Source organism: Anser brachyrhynchus, assembly GCF_964034855.1.
Source record: "Anser brachyrhynchus genome assembly, chromosome: 15".
NCBI classification, from domain to species: domain Eukaryota; kingdom Metazoa; phylum Chordata; class Aves; order Anseriformes; family Anatidae; genus Anser; species Anser brachyrhynchus.
Genome location: NC_137733.1, coordinates 2,254,543 through 2,272,220, shown reverse-complemented (window position 1 = coordinate 2,272,220; position 17,678 = coordinate 2,254,543). Strand labels below are relative to the sequence as shown.

The 17,678-nt window shown below is 52.4% G+C and overlaps 2 protein-coding genes across 3 annotated transcripts in view; one reads left to right on the top strand and one right to left on the bottom strand.

Moving 5' to 3' along the window:
- The first annotated feature begins 1,224 nt into the window (after positions 1 to 1,224).
- Positions 1,225 to 16,589, top strand: LOC308178434 (galanin receptor 2b-like). Of its 2 annotated transcripts, none has more exons than XM_080557094.1 (3): positions 1,225 to 1,232; positions 4,094 to 4,493; positions 6,135 to 16,589. In XM_080557094.1, exons 2-3 carry the CDS (start codon positions 4,120 to 4,122, stop codon positions 6,871 to 6,873), a joined length of 1,113 nt encoding a protein of 370 aa, XP_080413220.1. In that variant the 5' UTR covers positions 1,225 to 1,232; positions 4,094 to 4,119; the 3' UTR covers positions 6,874 to 16,589. The 2 variants fall into 2 exon arrangements, with proteins under 2 accessions (XP_080413220.1, XP_080413219.1); XM_080557093.1 differs by lacking the exon at positions 1,225 to 1,232 and adding an exon at positions 1,267 to 1,430.
- The window catches only part of ROGDI (rogdi atypical leucine zipper), a 15,130-nt gene continuing 13,760 nt past the window's right edge, over positions 16,309 to 17,678 (bottom strand). The window contains exon 11 of the mRNA XM_080557107.1: positions 16,309 to 17,239. Coding sequence (XP_080413233.1) covers positions 17,198 to 17,239 — 42 coding nt within the window. The 3' untranslated portion in view covers positions 16,309 to 17,197. The remainder of the gene's footprint in view (positions 17,240 to 17,678) is intronic.

Sequence of the window (17,678 nt, the reverse complement as noted above, 5' to 3'; positions counted from 1 at the left end):
TTTCCAGCCACTCATCTCCCAGCCTGTAGTGCTGCTTGGGGTTGTTACGCCCCAGATGCAGGACCCGGCACTTGGCCTTGTTGAACTTCATGCAGTTGACCTCAGCCCATCGGTCCAGCCTATCCAGATCCTCCTGCAGAGCCTTCCTACCCTCGAGCAGATCGACACACGCACCTAGCTTGGTGTCATCTGCAAGCTTACTGAGGGTGCACTCGATCCCCTCATCCAGATCATCAATAAAGATATTAAAGAGGACCGGCCCCAGTACTGAGCCCTGGGGGACTCCACTAGTGACCGGCCTCCAACTGGATTTGGCTCCATTCACCACAACTCTTTGGGCCCAGCTATCCAGCCAGTTTTTAACCCAATGAAATGTTGGGGTTTAAGCGAAGCAAAGAGACAAGGATTGGGAACCCCCAGATACCCCCAAATCCCCATAACCACCCCATACCTGTCTCCAGAGATCCTGCCAGTGTGCCCTGGGTGCAGGACACAGTGGGACTGACACATGGGAGTTTCACCATGTGTGCACAAAGCATGGACTCACACAGGAGAAGAGCGCCAGGGAGGTGGCTATGGATGGGTACAGGTGTGTAAGGGCTGGGTGTGCTCAGGTTATGCTCAGTGTCAGCAGAGTGGCTTGTGCTTGCTGTCGGGTTTTGTAGGCACGTGCTGTGGGAATAAAAATGTTGCTTTTGCAGAGTTACATTGTTTAAAGGTAAGGAATGGGGTATTGGGAATGGGGTATAAGGAATTGGGGTATAAGGAATGAGATATGCTTGCAGTGATAAGAAAACTTAGCAGGCGACCTTGTAAAATGCAGACAACCAGGCTCCTTAAAACAATTAGGTGAAAATCACGGTGTTAAGTCAAGTCAGATAAGTGAGGAAACATTACCACTTCAAACAGTAAAAAAGTCAAAAGAAATTTGAAATTTAACAGGCCGGCAACTGAAGGCCATGCACTGTCTGTGAAGCATCAGATAGATTGTGAACCTGGATTACCCACTCAGTGGGGAAACAGGGGAGGGTCCTGTCATCAAAAAGTATATAAACTGTGTTTTGGGACCAGTAGGCGCGCTCCTGCTTGTGGATCGCGAATAAATTACTGCTTCACTGAGATCCTCGCCTGAGCCTAAGTTATCGGCTGCGGAGTGTTTCTCACAGTGCTGTGGGGCGTGCACAAGGGCGGAGCAAACCCTCCGCGTTCTTTTCCCGAGGGACACACGCGCGGTGCGTGCGTTCACACGTGTGCGCGGGCGGGCGTGCCCGGGAGCGGGGGCACTCGGCCCCGTGTGCGTGTGCCCGGGGGTGCTGGAGCAGGGGCGGAGCGAGCGGCGGGGCGGCGGCGGTGCCGGGCCGTGCCCGAGCAGCACCGGCGGCAGCAGCCGCACCGGGCGGCGGGGCGGAGCGGAGCGGCGGGCAGGGCAGGTAGGACCCCGCCGGCGGGGACCGGGCGCTGCCCCCCCCCCCCCCCCCCCCGCAGCTGCCACCGGGGCAGGCCCCCGGGCAAAGCGGGCGGGAGCGGGGCAGGGAGCGGGGCAGGGCGCTGGGGCGGGCGGTGCGGGCACCTGGCCGCTGCCTTCTGCAGGCAGGGCAGCGAAAGGAGAGGCTCCCGGGGACAGGCAGCCCCAGCCGTGGCCGTGCCTGCCGCGGGAGGCGGGGAGGACCGAGGCTGCCCGAGCCGGGCTGGGCAGAGGAAGGGTGCCGGGGTGCTGGAGGGCTGCTGTGCTCCCGGGCTGAGCCCCTGAGGTCGCCAAGCAAAGGGGCTCTGCCTTGTCCCCAAGCGGAGCAGATGAGGCACCTTCTCGTAGAGCTGCTGCACAAATGGGGAAATAGAGGCACTCTGTGCTGGGGATGGCAATGCCAACCACGGACCGAGCCCAGAAACGCTGGCTCCTGAGCCCACTGGAAGAGGAAGCTCTAACTGCCTGCTCCTCCTCTCCTCCCTTCGCTGCTCTCTGTCCAGACCATCAGGGGCCTGTACCTCCCTCTTCCCATAGCTCCTGTATCTGTGCCCTTGCCCTGCCTACCCCTGCCCTTCTTGGCCTTTTCCCTGGATGTAAGAGCTGCCTGTGCTGGTTCCCAGGCAGCCCTGGTTTGACCTGCTGCCTGCCCCCACCTGTGTTGGTGTTTTTTGTCTGTGTTGTTTGTTACCCCCAACAGTCAGGCACTGAGAACCATTCTCCCTACAGATCCTTTACTGAACCCTTTTTGGAAAAGCCAGGTCTCTTTGGTTCCATTCCCAACTTTGCCACTGATTCAGTTCTCATCCCTTGCAATTTTACCTCCCCTGACACACCACCTTTGCCCCTCCTAACCCTGAACAGCAGATATGGAAGAGGAAATTCATTGCCCATGGTCTCCTTTTTTCTCCTTGTTCAGCACCTGTCCCTCTCTCAGTCACTGCTAGTCAAGGCTGTTCAGAACCAACCGAGGAGCATCGCCATAAACCCATTCACAAAATGCTAGGGAGTGAGATGTTTGCAAAATGCTTCCAAGGGACAACAGAGCGGTGGGAGTTACTGACAGCCTCCTGAGCAGGGAGGGAACTGGGAGCTGGGACTGCACACAGGTCCCACTCTACGAGAGATGCTCTGAATGACTCCTTGAGAGTCACTCAAAATCTTGGAGCCACGGCAATATCACAGTTGGTATATATCACTTCTGAGATCAGAAAGCGTACCACTGCTTTTACTCTGTGCCTGTTCCTGTCACTCTCCTGTCTCTGGAGGCAGGACTGTGCACAGAGGTGGGAATCAGAAATAACAGAAATATTCATTTTTCTGCTACATTAGTGACAGTCCTGATCCAACCAGCCACCTCTTTACACTCACCACATCTCAATTCCCATCTGTAAAGGGGAATTGAAGCACTGCTTGGCCTTCATGTAGACAGGCCATGAGCAACCAAGAAAAACCTCAAAGCTGTGGCAAGGCTACATAGTCAGGCACTGACTGATACCAGGAACGCCTGCGGCAGGGGACCCATGCTCACAGGCCCCTTGCAGTGCTTCTGCTTCAGGCACTCGCCCTGCCGGTGCTCCCAGGGAGCCCTTGCCCCATCCCCTACCTGAAGACGAAGGCACCAGCTAGAGCTCCATTTCTTGCAGAGATGCTGCAGTCTCCATAGTCATGGTGAGCCAGTGTTGGGCCACGCTCTTTTAACCACAGCACATCCATACAAACACTGAAGAGGAGAAGGAACCCAAATCATCTTTTTTTCAAGGGGATCTGTGCCTATGGGTACATTTGATAATCCACCTGCTCCAGAAGTTAAATACATGCATGCAGATTTCTGTGCATGTGACAGAGAAACTCATGTTTCCCCACACAAACTCACCTGCTTTCAGTCCAAATGTTTATTTTTGGGGCAAGAGAATGATACAGGAAGCCCAAATCCTGAGGAGAGCTGCCCTAAGAAACAGAGAGAGATCTGGGTCACTGAGTCCGGATCACAGGTGGTCCCATCAGAGCTGTCCTCCCCAGAAAATCCTCACTTGGGCACAACACAGAACTGTGTAGGAGCTGTCACTGCCAAAAGCTTTTCCAGCCTGTCTAGCGTGCGATGTTTATTGTAGAACAGGTACCAAAAAGGCTGGGAACGGGGGTAATATCAAACCGCACATCAGTACAGGAGGAGCAGCCACCTCAGCTCCTCCAGCTGGTTGGTTCAGGGCTGAAGCCCCACTGCTGAGAAGAAACATCACACCCCTGCCTGCCATCAGCTGGGAAGGGAAAATCCTGGCTCCATTCTCCCAGAGAGGAGGAGGCTGTTCCACCCATGGGGATGATATTCTCTCCTCTCTCCCAAGCCTCACCTTCAGCATCATCAGTCCAAGGTGGCATCTAAATCCGGGGTATGGGTTCACTGCAGGGTCAGAAGGGGGGAGCAGGGTGCTCCTTCCTGCCAGCCTAGCCCTACCTGCCCTGCATGCCGGCTGTGTCCAGAGGAGCTTGCTGAAAAGCATGCGGGTGGCAGAACTGAGAACAATGCTGTCTGTCTCCAGCCAGCCAACAGGCCAATCAGCCAATCATAGCGTTTTTATTCCAGTGTTTTTGCAGTCTCTCACACCTTTCCCTGTGTCGCCACAGGCTCCAGCACCTCACCACGGCACAGAATGATGGAGTATGAGGACTTCACCAGCTTGGCTGGGTACTGGAACCCCTCTGACAGTTACCAGTTCAGTCCTGCTACTGTCATTGTCCCTGTGGTTTTCTCCCTCATCTTCCTCCTGGGCACAGTGGGCAATAGCCTGGTGCTGGCAGTGCTGCTGCGCAATAGGCAAATGGGCCACAACACTACCAACCTCTTCATCCTCAACCTCAGCCTGGCTGACTTCTTCTTCATTGTCTTCTGCGTGCCTTTCCAGGCCACCATCTACTGCCTTGAAGGCTGGGTCTTCGGCTCCTTCATCTGCAAGGCTGTCCACTTTTTCATCTACCTCACCATGTATGCCAGCAGCTTCACACTGGCTGCCGTCTCTGTGGACAGGTAACGGTCTGACGATGCCCTCAGGCTGGGGAAGGAGGGTAGTTTGAGAAGCTGGGTGGAGTGAGGGCATGGGAAGGTCATGGCCCATCACCAACAGGCAAATCATTCAAACGCCAGTGGTGCTGGTCCATGCCAAAGGCAGTTTGGGGACCAGTTTAGCTCCCTTCCCCTACCAACCCCCAAGCAGCACTTCCAGCTCTCCTCGGTGCAAAGCCGGTGCTGCTCCTGCCTGCATTTTCCATAGGGAAGACCCGCCTTGTAGTTAGGGCACCTGAGACCCAGGCTGAGCTCCACACTGTGCCAGGGACTCCTGCTCACCCAGCTCCATGTTACAGATGGCATTCCAAGGGCAGTAGCTATCCCCAAGCCACCGCTGCAGAAAAGCATCACGTGAGGGCAGCGAGGGCAGCAAAGTAACCAAAGAGCACTAAAGGAGAAGCCACATAAATATACAAGAGCGATCCCAGTCCTGTAACAAATCTCTCGTTCCCCTAGAGCTGCCGGCCCAGCACAAAAGCTGTTATCTGGCAGTTCCTGCTCCCTCACCTGTCCCGAGCCCTCCTGGGCCTCACAGCAGCCTGTGCAGAAAGGCACCCACACCGTGAGCCAAGTTTCTTCTTGGGAGATCATCCAGGCCCTGCTCACTGCCATCTGAATTGTTCCTGAGGGCTCTGCCTTGTTCCCCCTCAGTGTAGGATTGCTGTGCTGAGCTCCGCTTTTGGCTGAGCCTACACTAACGGTGCAGGAGGAGGAAGAGCTCCATGCTGGGGTAAGCTCCCAGCCTTGCCTGCCATAGAGAAAACATGTCCTGGCCTATCTTGCTCTTTGCCCTTATCTCTAAGGGTACTAAAACAAGTTGTCTGTGCTCACAACTTTTCTCCATCCCTTATGCACAAGCACCGAGCCATTTTCTCTCTTTTCTGACATCTCCTTGCAGCTAATGCTGGACTGCCAAGACAAATGTGGGAAAAGGGATTCCCCTTTGCTGCCCGTTCCCCCTCCTGCCTGACGCACGCAGCAGAGCAGTTCTGCCAGCTTTGCTCTTTAGTGTTGTCTGGGGTGGGGAAGCAGAGCTGGCTGTCACGCTGCCTCTGGACACCATTTGCTGGAAGAGGGACAAGCACCCAAAGGCAAGGGCCCACCTGCCCCCCCGGTAGCCAGACTGAGGCAAACACAGACCTGGTTACAGCGAGCAAACCTCTTCCCCGCCAGCCTGATGTGAAAACTGGAGCAGGCTGAAAATAGGCCCTGAGCGGGCAGAAGCCTGCACTGCGTCCATCACCCAGTGAAGCTTGCCCAGGTCTCAAAACCTCAGTTCAGACCTTTTTCCTGCTGCATAGTTTCTGCCAAGCAGCAGATGTCGGTGCGGTTGTGACAGCCCCGTTTCTCTGTTCCTAGCGCAGGGCCATAACCCACCCTCCCTGCACAGAGGTGTCAGCCAGCCTGGGCATCCCTGCTGTAAAGATAAAAGCTGTTTCACCCAGGACTGTATCTCAGAGAGGGCATGAGATACTACGTAGGGCCACTCACTACTCAGGGATCTTCAGGGGAATGAAGGAAACCTTCTCGTTCCCTTTGTTTTTGTGGCCAGCTACAGCTCGGCTGAACCCTCAGCTCCGGTTGCCTTGCTCTCCTCCCCAGGTACCTGGCCATCTGCTACCCGCTGCGCTCCCGGGAGCTGCGGACCCCCTGCAATGCCGTGGCTGCCATGTCCGTGATCTGGGGCCTCTCTGTGGTCTTTGCAGGCCCCTACCTAAGCTACTATGACCTGATCGAGTGGGAGGCCAGCTACATCTGCATGCCTGGCTGGGAGGAGTGGAGACGCAAGGTCATGGACACCAGCACGTTTGCCTTTGGCTATGTCATCCCAGTGCTGGTCATCAGCCTCTCCTACACCAGGACCATCAAGTACCTGTGGACAGCAGTGGAACCCTTGGAGGACATGTCAGAGTCCAAGAAGGCCAAACGGAAAGTAACCAAGATGATCATCATTGTAACCATCCTTTTCTGCCTGTGCTGGCTGCCCTACCACGTAGTAATCCTCCGATACCTCTATGGAGACTTCCCCTTCAACCAGGCCACCTATGCCTTCCGCCTGCTTTCCCACTGCATGGCCTATGCCAACTCCTGCCTCAACCCCATCGTCTACGCCTTGGTCTCCAAGCACTTCCGTAAGGGCTTCAAAAAAGTCTTCAGCTGCCTCCTGAGGAAAAAGCACCACAACAAGGTGCACGTGCTGCACGCTGCTCACGCTGTGCCTCACTTCGAGGCAGTATCGACGGAAGTGTCCCAGATGCATGGGGACAATAACCGCTGTGAGCTGAACCCAGGCTCCCCAGCAGCCCCCTCCCGTCCCCCCAAGCACTTTCACATTTGTTAGTGGCCAAGCTCTGCACCATCTGGCCCCCTAGCTGTGTCGCCAGCCTCAGGCCACCCTCTCCCACCTGATGAATGAGGATGCTGGGAAGGGCAAGCCAGAAACCCCGATGTATCCTGCTTCTGGCTTTGCCATTCCTTTTCTTTCTGTGTGTCAACTGTTCTCCTAAGCAACGTACTACATGCAAGGGAAGGAATGGACCCAGATTTGCTCCAGATCCTCAGCCCACCTGAAGTTCAAGGACTAAATCTCCAGCTCCTCTGTTGGCTCTCATCCTTCCAAGTTGTCTACTCAGTGCTCCCACTACTCTGGACACATCGGCTTGTTGTCACACAGTCTCTTCTGCCTCCCACAGGCCCATCTGGCCAGAGTGGTCCCCATGGAGTGACCGGGGAGACAAGCAGTGTGAGCAGGGCCAGGTGAGCAAAGGTAGTAGGGAAAGCAACTGCCATAGCCCGTGGATGGTTGCAATGATGGCTTTTGCACTGGATGTTCTGCTCTCCCAGTGACCAGGACCTTCCCTGGGGCACGGGGTGGGCCACAGGCTCTCTGTGTGGGGGGGATGTTGCTGCTGTACATACTAGGGAGACATCTTTCTAACCCAAAGCAAATAAATGCACTTTCTTAATCCAGGCTATAGCAGGACCTGTGATGGTCACCTGGGGTGGGGATGGGCTACCCATACCTTAGTGGGGCCTTTCTCCTAACTGGTGTAAGTCAGTGTACCACGAACATCATCACTGAGCAATGTCTGCAGCCCCAAACCCTGCCTGGCATAGACTCATAGACCAGCTTGGGTTGGAAGGGACCTTAAAGACCATCCAGTTCCAACCCCCTGCCATGGCCAGGGATGCCACCCACTAGATCAGGTTGCCCAGGACCACTTCCAACCTGGTTTTGAACTCCTCCACGGATGGGGCATCCACAGCTTCTCTGGGCAGCCTGTGCCAGTGCCAGCCTCACCATCCTCTGAGTGAAGAATTTTCTCCTAACATCTAATCTAAATCTCCCCTCTTTCAGTTTAAAACCATCTCCCCTTGTCCTGTCGTAATCTGCCTGAGCAAAAAGTTGCTCTCCATCTTTTTAATAAGCTCCCTTTAAGTCTTGAAAAGTTGCAATAGGGTCTCCCCGGACCTTTCTCTTCTCCAGGCTGAACAGCCCCAGCTCTCCCAGCCTTTCTCCAGCCCCCTGGAGACAAGCTACCTACAACACAGGCACACAGTCCATTCAGGAGGAGTAGCTGGGAGAGACAGGGCCAGACACAAGCACAAGCACAGCACAGCTCAGCCCAGGTCTGACTGCCCAGATAAATACAGCCCCTGGCACGAGGCAGAGGTGGGGAGAGGCCTCAGATGGAATTGCCCAGGATAGTCATAGCCTGTTCACACCCAGCACCCCGCAGCTGGTCCTGAGAGCCCCCTCCAGGCCTCAGGAACGAGGACATGTTCCAACACCCAGCTCAGGTGTGTCGAGCTCTCTCGGGGTAGCACAGGGTCTGGCCAGCCTATTTTCTACAGGCATCAGGAAACTGATGGAAAAATGGAAATAAGATTCATTAATTACCATGTCACACTACGGGAGAACAGAGGTTTTACAGATGTCTTTCTTCTTACATAAAATATCCAGTTCTATTGAAAAAAATCAAGTGACTTTGATGAGAACTATTTTCTATAACCCACTTTGATTGGCACTGTCTACCAGACCATCCCTGAATGCTTGATTAACATACGAGAACAATACAAAACCAGAATAATGCACACTAAGTGGGTTAAAACCCCATTAAGATGACTGTGCCACAAATCACTGCTAGAAAGGGAGAATCAGTGCTGAGTGATTATTGCTAGTGACGTGGGATCCTTCATCAGAGCCAGCTCACTGGGCAGGCTGGGAGAAGGCAGGCATTTGGCATTTCAGTCCAGCTGGATACTGCCTGCTTGTGCCAGGAAAAAGCGAGAAGCCTGATTTGTAGGCTAGGATCTCAGACCTGGCCGAAAACAGGACTTGTACATGCTCAGAATGGAGTCAAGGTGTGCGTTTCTTTTACGAGACAAGGTGACAGTCATTAAGAATTGGCAGCAAGACCTCCACCCTGCCAATGGAAGTGGCTCATGTCAAAGGCTTTCTCAAATGAAAGCTCAAGGACAGCCCCAGAGATGGAGCCTGCAAAAGCTTGTGTAGTCCTAGTTTTGCAGGGGAGCAGGGCCCACTGTCTGAGCACCCAGGTTCTCTGGAGTGAGATGAGGTCTAGAAATACCGTCTGGTGGGCAGCTAACCTGAGCAGAAAGTCATTGAGTAGCTCCTTGGCCCCTTTCACGTATTGGTAAGAGTGTTTGCATTGTCTTCCCATCTCCTTCACATGTGGCCTGACTCCCTATGCAGGATTTGACCCCCCAAATCTCTGTCACTATTGGGGGCTGACCGTACTGATAACCTGAGCAACATTGCCCATACCACTATAAAGTATACAGAACCCAGGGATCTAATTAAAAAAAAGATAAATTGCTCTCACATCTCTTTTGCACTTCTTAACACTCGACAATCACAGCTGCTGAAAGCACTCCATACTCTCCTGGGGATGCCCAGCAAGAGGGAGTCCCAGTCCCAACATGTTATGGGGAAGAGGGAAAGTCTGGGACAGTGAGAAAAGTTGGACCAGCAGCAGGAATGCAAGAAGGAGAGAGCAGAATGAGGAGATCCAGCAAGATGCCGAGTGGTTTTGGAGCTAAAGTGGCAAGCATCTCCTATGCTGGCTCCAGCATTTTGGAGTCGGCTTCCTCTTGGACCACAAGTCATTTTTGCCCCCGGGGGTATGTAAGACACAACACCTCCACTTTTACCAGCTGCTTAACCAAGTTCTTGCTCATATCTGTTTGTACCTACCTAGGCCGTCAGCAAATAAATGCATTCTTCTGTCTCTTGCCCATTTAAGCTTTCAACCTCCACAACTAACTTTCTGTCTGTAATCCATTCCGTCCTCTGACAAGCCACATGGACAAATTTATCTGTCTCCTCTACTGCCACTGCCCCTATCCCAGCTTTCACAATCAGCAGCCCAACAATGAAAAGTCCCTAGGGCCCAACCTGCACCCTCCCCTGTATCCCGAAGCTCATTACAGAGCCCTGCCACAACGCCTCCCCCCCACTGCCTATGCTACAAGAAGCAGGTAGGGATGGTCTTCTGGAAATGAAGAACAAACCAAGGTTTTGGAACAAACCAAGGAGGTTCTGAAGGGCAAAGGAGTCCAGGAAGGCTGGGCACTCTTCAAGAAGGAAATCTTAATGGCTCAGGAGCAGTCTGTCCCCACGTGCCCAAAGACAAGCCGACGCGGAACTAGACCAGCCTGGCTGAGCATAGAGATGTGGCTCGAGCTTAGGAGAAAAAGGAGGGTTTATAATCTTTGGAAAAGAGGGTGGGCTACTCAAGAGGACTATAAGGATGTTGCGAGGCTGTGCAGGGACAAAATTAGAAAGGCCAAAGCTCATCTGGAGCTCAATCTGGCTACCGCTGTTAAAGATAACAAAAAACGTTTTTACAAATACATCAACGCAAAAAGGAGGACTAAGGAGAATCTCCATCCTTTACTGGATGCGGGGGGAAACTTAGTTACAAAAGATGAGGAAAAGGCTGAGGTGCTCAATGCCTTCTTTGCCTCAGTCTTTAGCGGCAAGACCGGTTGTTCTCTGGATACCCAGTACCCTGAGCTGGTGGAAGGGGATCGGGAGCAGGATGTGGCCCTCGCTATCCATGAGGAAATGGTTGGTGACCTGCTACAGCACTTGGATGTATGCAAGTCGATGGGGCCGGATGGGATCCACCCGAGGGTACTGAGAGAACTGGCGGAGGAGCTGGCCAAGCCGCTTTCCATCATTTATCGGCGGTCCGGGCTATCAGGGGAGGTCCCAGTCGACTGGCGACTAGCAAACTGATGCTCATTGACAAGAAGGGCTGGAGGGTAGACCCGGGGAACTACAGGCCTGTTAGTTTGACCTCAGTGCCAGGGAAGCTCATGGAGCAGATTATCTTGAGTGTCATCACGTGGCACTTGCAGGGCAACCAGGCGATCAGGCCCAGTCAGCATGGGTTTATGAAAGGCAGGTCCTGCTTGACGAACCTGATCTCCTTCTATGACCAAGTGATGCGCTTGGTGGATGAGGGAAAGGCTGTGGATGTGATCTACCTTGACTTCAGTAAGGCTTTTGACACCGTTTCCCACAGCATTCTCCTCGAGAAACTGGCTGCTCTTGGCTTGGACTGGCGTACGCTTCGTTGGGTTAAAAACTGGCTGGATAGCCGGGCCCAAAGAGTTGTGGTGAATGGAGCCAAATCCAGTTGGAGGCCGGTCACTAGTGGAGTCCCCCAGGGCTCAGTACTGGGGCCAGTCCTCTTTAATATCTTTATCGATGACCTGGATGAGGGGATCGAGTGCACCCTCAGTAAGTTTGCAGATGACACCAAGTTAGGTGCGTGTGTCGATCTGCTCGAGGGAAGGAAGGCTCTGCAGGAGGATCTGGATAGGCTGGAGCGATGGGCTGAGGTCAACTGCATGAGGTTCAACAAGGCCAAGTGCCGGGCCCTGCACTTGGGGCGCAACAACCCCAAGCAGAGATACAGGCTGGGAGATGAGTGGCTGGAAAGCTGCCTGGCAGAGAAGGACCTGGGAGTACTGGTTGATAGTCGGCTGAATATGAGCCAGCAGTGTGCTCAGGTGGCCAAGAAGGCCAACAGCATCCTGGCTTGTATAAGAAGCAGTGTGGCCAGCAGGGCTAGGGAAGTGATTGTCCCCCTGTACTCGGCTCTGGTGAGGCCGCACCCCGAGTACTGTGTTCAGTTTTGGGCCCCTCACTACAAGAAGGACATGGACGTGCTCGAGCGAGTCCAGAGAAGGGCAACGAAGCTGGTGAGGGGTCTGGAGAACAAGTCTTACGAGGAGCAGCTGAGGGAGCTGGGGTTGTTTAGCCTGGAGAAGAGGAGGCTCGGGGGAGACCTCATCTCTCTCTATAGGTACCTTAAAGGAGGCTGTAGCGAGGTGGGGGTTGGTCTATTCTCCCACGTGCCTGGTGACAGGACAAGGGGGAATGGGCTAAAGTTGTGCCAGGGGAGGTTTAGGTTGGATGTTAGGAAGAACTTCTTTACTGAAAGGGTTGTTAGGCATTGGAGTGGGCTGCCCGGGGAGGTGGTTCAGTCGCCATCCCTGGAGGTCCTTAAAAGATGTTTAGATGTAGCCCTTAGTGATATGGTTTAGTGGAGGACTTGTTCGTGTTAGGGCAGAGGTTGGACTAGATGATCTTGGAGGTCTCTTCCAACCTGGACGATTCTGTGATTCTGTGATTCTGTTTCTGTCCCCCACGCCCCAGCCCAGGAAAGAGAGAGGCTATGAAAACAGGGGACACTAGGAGGTACAGCAGTTCTGCTAGAGCAGACACCCTGAAGACTGGGCATTGGCTCTGCCAATGCAAGTCAGCTTCAGAAGCAGGAGTCTCGCCATGACCCAGCATCAGCCTCTGCATCACCTCCTCTCCTGAACAACATCAAGGAGATGGGACCAGACAGGCATGAAACATCACTTGTCTGTGACTCCACGGAGCAAAAACCTGACTGCCAGATCAGCTTGCCAGCTGTCATTTCAGATAACACAAGTGCTGTCAAGCCTGGGGCACACATCAGCAAAATCCCTGTCTCAGCATTTAGAGAACAGGGCTTTTCACGGGGAGGCACGAAGCCTGTCCCAGGTGACACTGCAGACAGTGGCCAGGCAGCATGGCTTTGTGACGTGCGGGCAGAGCTGCTGGGTGCCTCTCCCCTTCAGCACCAGACCCGTGCACACTGCTGGGAAGCATCATGCTGCTCGTATTTCCACAACGCTGTGCGCAGAACTGTTCTAAACACAGCTTCTGAACCGAGGCTCGGCCTGTGGCCCCACACCGCCTTCCTGAGTACAAGTGCACCATGCATCGCCAGCTCTCTGGGCCATGCCTCTGAAGAATCAAGCCAAAACTGTTTTCAACACCATTAACTAAGGCCGTGACAGTTACCACCAGCTAAACATCTAGCCCTTATAAAGTGGAGTCAAATCTTGATCTAAATTCACACAACTGCAAGACCACTCATCTTGGTCAGCGTGGCTGCAACCTGCATCTTTGCCTCATGCTAATTGTCCGGCCCTGCCCTTGCACCACCAGGATGGTTTGTTCTAGCAAATTAATTTTGTGATTTTTTTTTGGATGCAAAAACGAAAAGCACCTCTCAATATTAGATTTTCTGTATGAGCAGCATTCATAGAATGGCTTGGGTTGGAAGAGACCTGGAAGATCACCTAGTTCCAACCCCCCCCACCATGGGCAGGGATGCCACCCACTAGACCAGGTTGCCCAAAGTCCCATCCAACCTGGCCTTGAATGCTGCCAGGGATGTGGCATCCACAGCTTCTCTGGGCCAACTGTACCTCACCACCCTCATAGCAAGGAATTTCTTCCTAGTATCTGATCTCAATCTCCCCTTTTAGTTTAAAACCATTACCCCTTGTCCCATTGCTACACTTCCTGATGAAGAATCCCTCCCTGTCTTTCCTACAGGCCCCCTTTAGGTACTTCAAGGCTGCTCTAAGTTCTCCCTGGAGCCTTCTCTTCTCCAGGCTGAACATCCCAGCTCTCTCAGCCCATCTTCATAGGAGAGGTGCTCCAGCCCTCCTATGATCAACTCCGTGGCTCTCCTACAAACATGCTCCAACAGGTCCATGTCCTTCTTGTGCTGGGAGCCCCAGCCCTGGATGCAGCACTCCATGTGGGACCTCACAAGGGCAGAGCAGGGGGGAAAATCACCTCCTTCTACCTGTTGGCCATTCCTCTGTTGATGCAGCTCAGGACACAGTTGACCTTCCCTGCACTGGTACAGCGTTGGAATGGCAGAGCATTCCCTCAGGACTACAGCACATCTCAGTAATATGTTCAAGGTTCTGCTAAGGAATTGATTTTTTTATGGCCTCGGTGAACTCAAGCACCGTGGTCTGAATTTCAAAACTAGTTTTGCACCTCTCAATACTAAACAACATGGAGCAGAAGTAAAAGCAGAAAACATTGTCAAGAAAGGAGAAAATAAATTAAAGCAACCCCTGTGGGTGCTGCTCTCTGACCCTGCAAGAGAATGGACATGGGGGTATAGGAGCCCACCAGCTGGATCGGGGCCTCCAGCCTAGCCCCTTACTTTATGCTACCGATAATCCAAACACGTACTAGAAAAAGTGCCTCCATGGAACCTGCGTCAAAAACAGTTTCAAAGGCAGACAGCCAAGGCCTGGAGAAGATATTTGCCAGGTACTTCAAACCCCCTACAATAGGGACCACAAAAATGGAAATCAGGTCAGCACCGTGGCAGGGGGGCATCACCACTGCACAGTGGGATGCGAACCTCACATTGTACATTGGGTGGAGGCAAGCAGGGAAAGCTGTAGAGAGGTGCCCTGGCCTCCACGAGCCTTCAGGATGGCTGGTCTGCTCCGATCGACCAAGGTGCCTCCAGCCAGACCCTGGCAACACCAGCCCACAGGGATTTCCCCGTGGGCTTTGTGAACCACTGGTACTGCCTGGCTGCTCCCCAGCAGCCTCCCCTGCCTGCTCCCAGCCAGGCAGTAGGACCAGGAGGTCTGGAGCCACTGAAAAAGGGCAGGAAAGCCCAGTGGGCTGATCTCTGAGCACAGACAAGCTCTGCAAACCCTGCTCCAGCAGAATGGGGCTGTGGCAGAAGAGTGAGTTAGCAGCAGGGTTTGCTGGGGATGGAATTTCTTCCTGACAAAGTAGGAAGAAGCAGCAGCACAAGTCTATGCAGGCAAATGCAGAGCTCTCCCCACACCCCCACCCCAGACCCAGACTCCTTTATTTCCTCTTACGATACAGTTAATTGCAATCCAGTCTCGTGTTGCTGGACACGAGTCCAATCCCTGCCACTCTGGGCTTTAGGGTTAGGTTGATGAAGCGTGGCCTCAACTGCTCTCACAGCACAGCTGCTGTGCATCAGAGCTGGAATCAGGACAGCCATTCCTCTTTGCCCACTCCTGCCCTTCAGATCTAAAGGAGACCATTTTCATCAGAAGAAAACAACGCGATGGGTTTCACATTACGTCCCTGGCAGCAGGAAGCTAAGCAGGAAAGGATGTGGCAACATTGATTGGACTTCATACACCAGGATGAATTAAAAGAGGGGCCTCCACCCACGTACAGGGAGGGTTAAAGAGAAGCTCAGACAGCTCCAGAGAGGTGATAAACTATAAAAATACTCTAATGCAAGAACCTGTTAATGGTGAGCAGTTCCCCACATGTATAAATCATTTTCTAAGCAAAAATAGTCTGGAACAGAGCAAGGACTGGTAACTGCATACCCAGGGTCATCACCACAGTTAGTTACAAGGATAATGGACTGGAGTCAGTAATGCACTTGCTATTGAATTAGCTGATCCAGGCCTCTCTACTTTACACCTTTAATTACTAACATACACATTCATTGGTCATAGCCTGATACTCATTTACAGGAACTGTGTCTGCAACCTGCAGCATTAACACATCAGACAAGCACAGTACCAGGTGTCAAGTCCTCAGACAAGGGAGGCAGCAGCAGTAACAAGGAAGCACCAACCCACTCAGATTCCCATGAACCTCAAAAAAGGAACAGAAAGGGAAGTCATAGACAAAGTAGGCCACACATGCCCGGAGCAAATATCTATAAAGGAAAAACAAAAAAGTGACATACCTATTACTAGTCTCCATCCTTGGAGCTATTCAAAAGACATCTGGACCTGGCTCTGGGCAAGTGGCTCTGCTTGAGCAGGAGTGTTGGACCAGATTACTTCCAGAGGTCCCTTCCGACCACAGCCATTCTGTGATCTCTCTCTCTCTCCCTTCTGAGCAGGGCGCTCTGGATAGCGCTTGGAAAGCAACAGGATCCTGCATGCTGTCAGGACAGCCCCCAATGGCCCTGATTTCTTGTAGAGACCACCATGAGCCTGCAGTCTTCTCCTCAGTACAAACGTAGGCTCCTGGGTAAGGTCCTCCAGCAATGAAGGCCATCAGAAACACAGGCCAGATAGGTCAAACTGGATCCAGGCAGGAGACAGACAATGCTTCCTCATCACTTGACAATCAGCTCCATGTGCCGATCCAGCCCAGCCACAGTAGCTACAGCCTCTCCCAGACATGACCATCAAGAGATTTTTGGAGAAGTGCTTCAGGTAGTACTCAGGTGTCAGACAGCGCTGGCCTAAGAGCTACAGGCTGAAGTTACACAAACCAACCCTGGCCTTTGAAGGGCTGCACAGCTCCACCCTGAGAGACCGCTACTGTCCTCCCTTCTCCAAGCAATAAAACAGCAAGCAAAACTAAAGCATTCACTTGTAAAATAGCACAGAATTTTTGGCAATCTTCATTCTCAGCACTGACACCCCACAGAAGTATGGCAGGAATGAGGTTCTTTATTTCACAATTATCAATAGCAAGAGGGATGATTTACATATTGTAGCATTCATAGGTAGGCAGCAAATCATTGTAACTTGGTACTCACTTGGAGTTTAATGACAGAATGTGAGACTGTTCAACTGTGCTGAAGGTACGAGGGCAGCTCCAAAGGCTGGCAATGAAAATTATACACTACATCAGGAAAAAAACAAAACCAAAAAAACAAAACCAAAAAACAAGTGGCTCAACTAAGGCTTAGGAAAAATAAATAACACAAATGATCACATTGATGCCAGGGGAAAAAAAATAGTTCAGATAGTAGCACATAAGAATTTCCTCAAAGGGGAAACAATAACGTGGGCATGGCCAGAACACATTGGAGAGAAGAGCTCTGAGCTAGTCATAACGGCAACTGGATGAGGCCACAGCAACATACTTTACTACATGGAGCAACATGCCCAGCACTTTTTTGTGGTATGTTATATTAGTCTAACTTCATCCCTTCCCAACCAGCTCACAGTCCAGCAGTTAGTTACAGCACTGTGTGCAATACACTTATTGAGAGTGTTCCACAGCTCCCTGTCCCTTGTAAGGTATTGGTGTAAGTCAGAGGCTTGCAAAGTGTAAACCACAAAGAACACATGAGAAAGAAGATAGGTGGCAGCTCCCACCATCCACACAGCATTGCTTGGTGCCCTGATCATGTACTGGTCCCAGACAAAACCACTAGATGTGTATTTCCAGATGCATCGACCCTACCCTACAAAGGGCCACAGGGAAACAAACCACACAGCACTTCTCACGTTGACCTGGACTCAACAGGCACATGGAAAACAAACAGGGAGATGCTCGAAGTGCTTTAAGTATTTGAACAATCCACAGAGAATTAATATGGCTTGTAGTTCCAGTAACTGGAGAAAACAGAGATCTGGAAAACAAGAAGATAATCAGTTAAGTTCCTTGATCCCCTCAGCCATAGAAGAAAGAACATGTAACGAGTGTGTAAAGATTAAGCTTTACAGCATTATCCAGCACTGCACTGCAAAAGGGCAGACTTGCTGTTGTCACTGAAGATGCTCAGAGCACATTGATACTTGCTCAAGGTGGCAGCCAGGTCAGCTGCAGAGCTGGAATTGAACTTTGTTCTCTGGAATCTAGTTCGCCGAACCTCTCCATGCCTCCTCTTCAGTACCCTGGCATTTCCTAACATCCAGCTCATGGCTGAGAACACAAAAGCTTCTACCTGCTCCTTTCAGCCTTGTTCAGCAAACATCTGCCATGCTGCATTTATTCCAGATGACTGCCTGCTGGGCACTGCCAGCCAGCTCCAAGGCTCCGGAGCACTGACTCATTGCTTGTTTACAGTT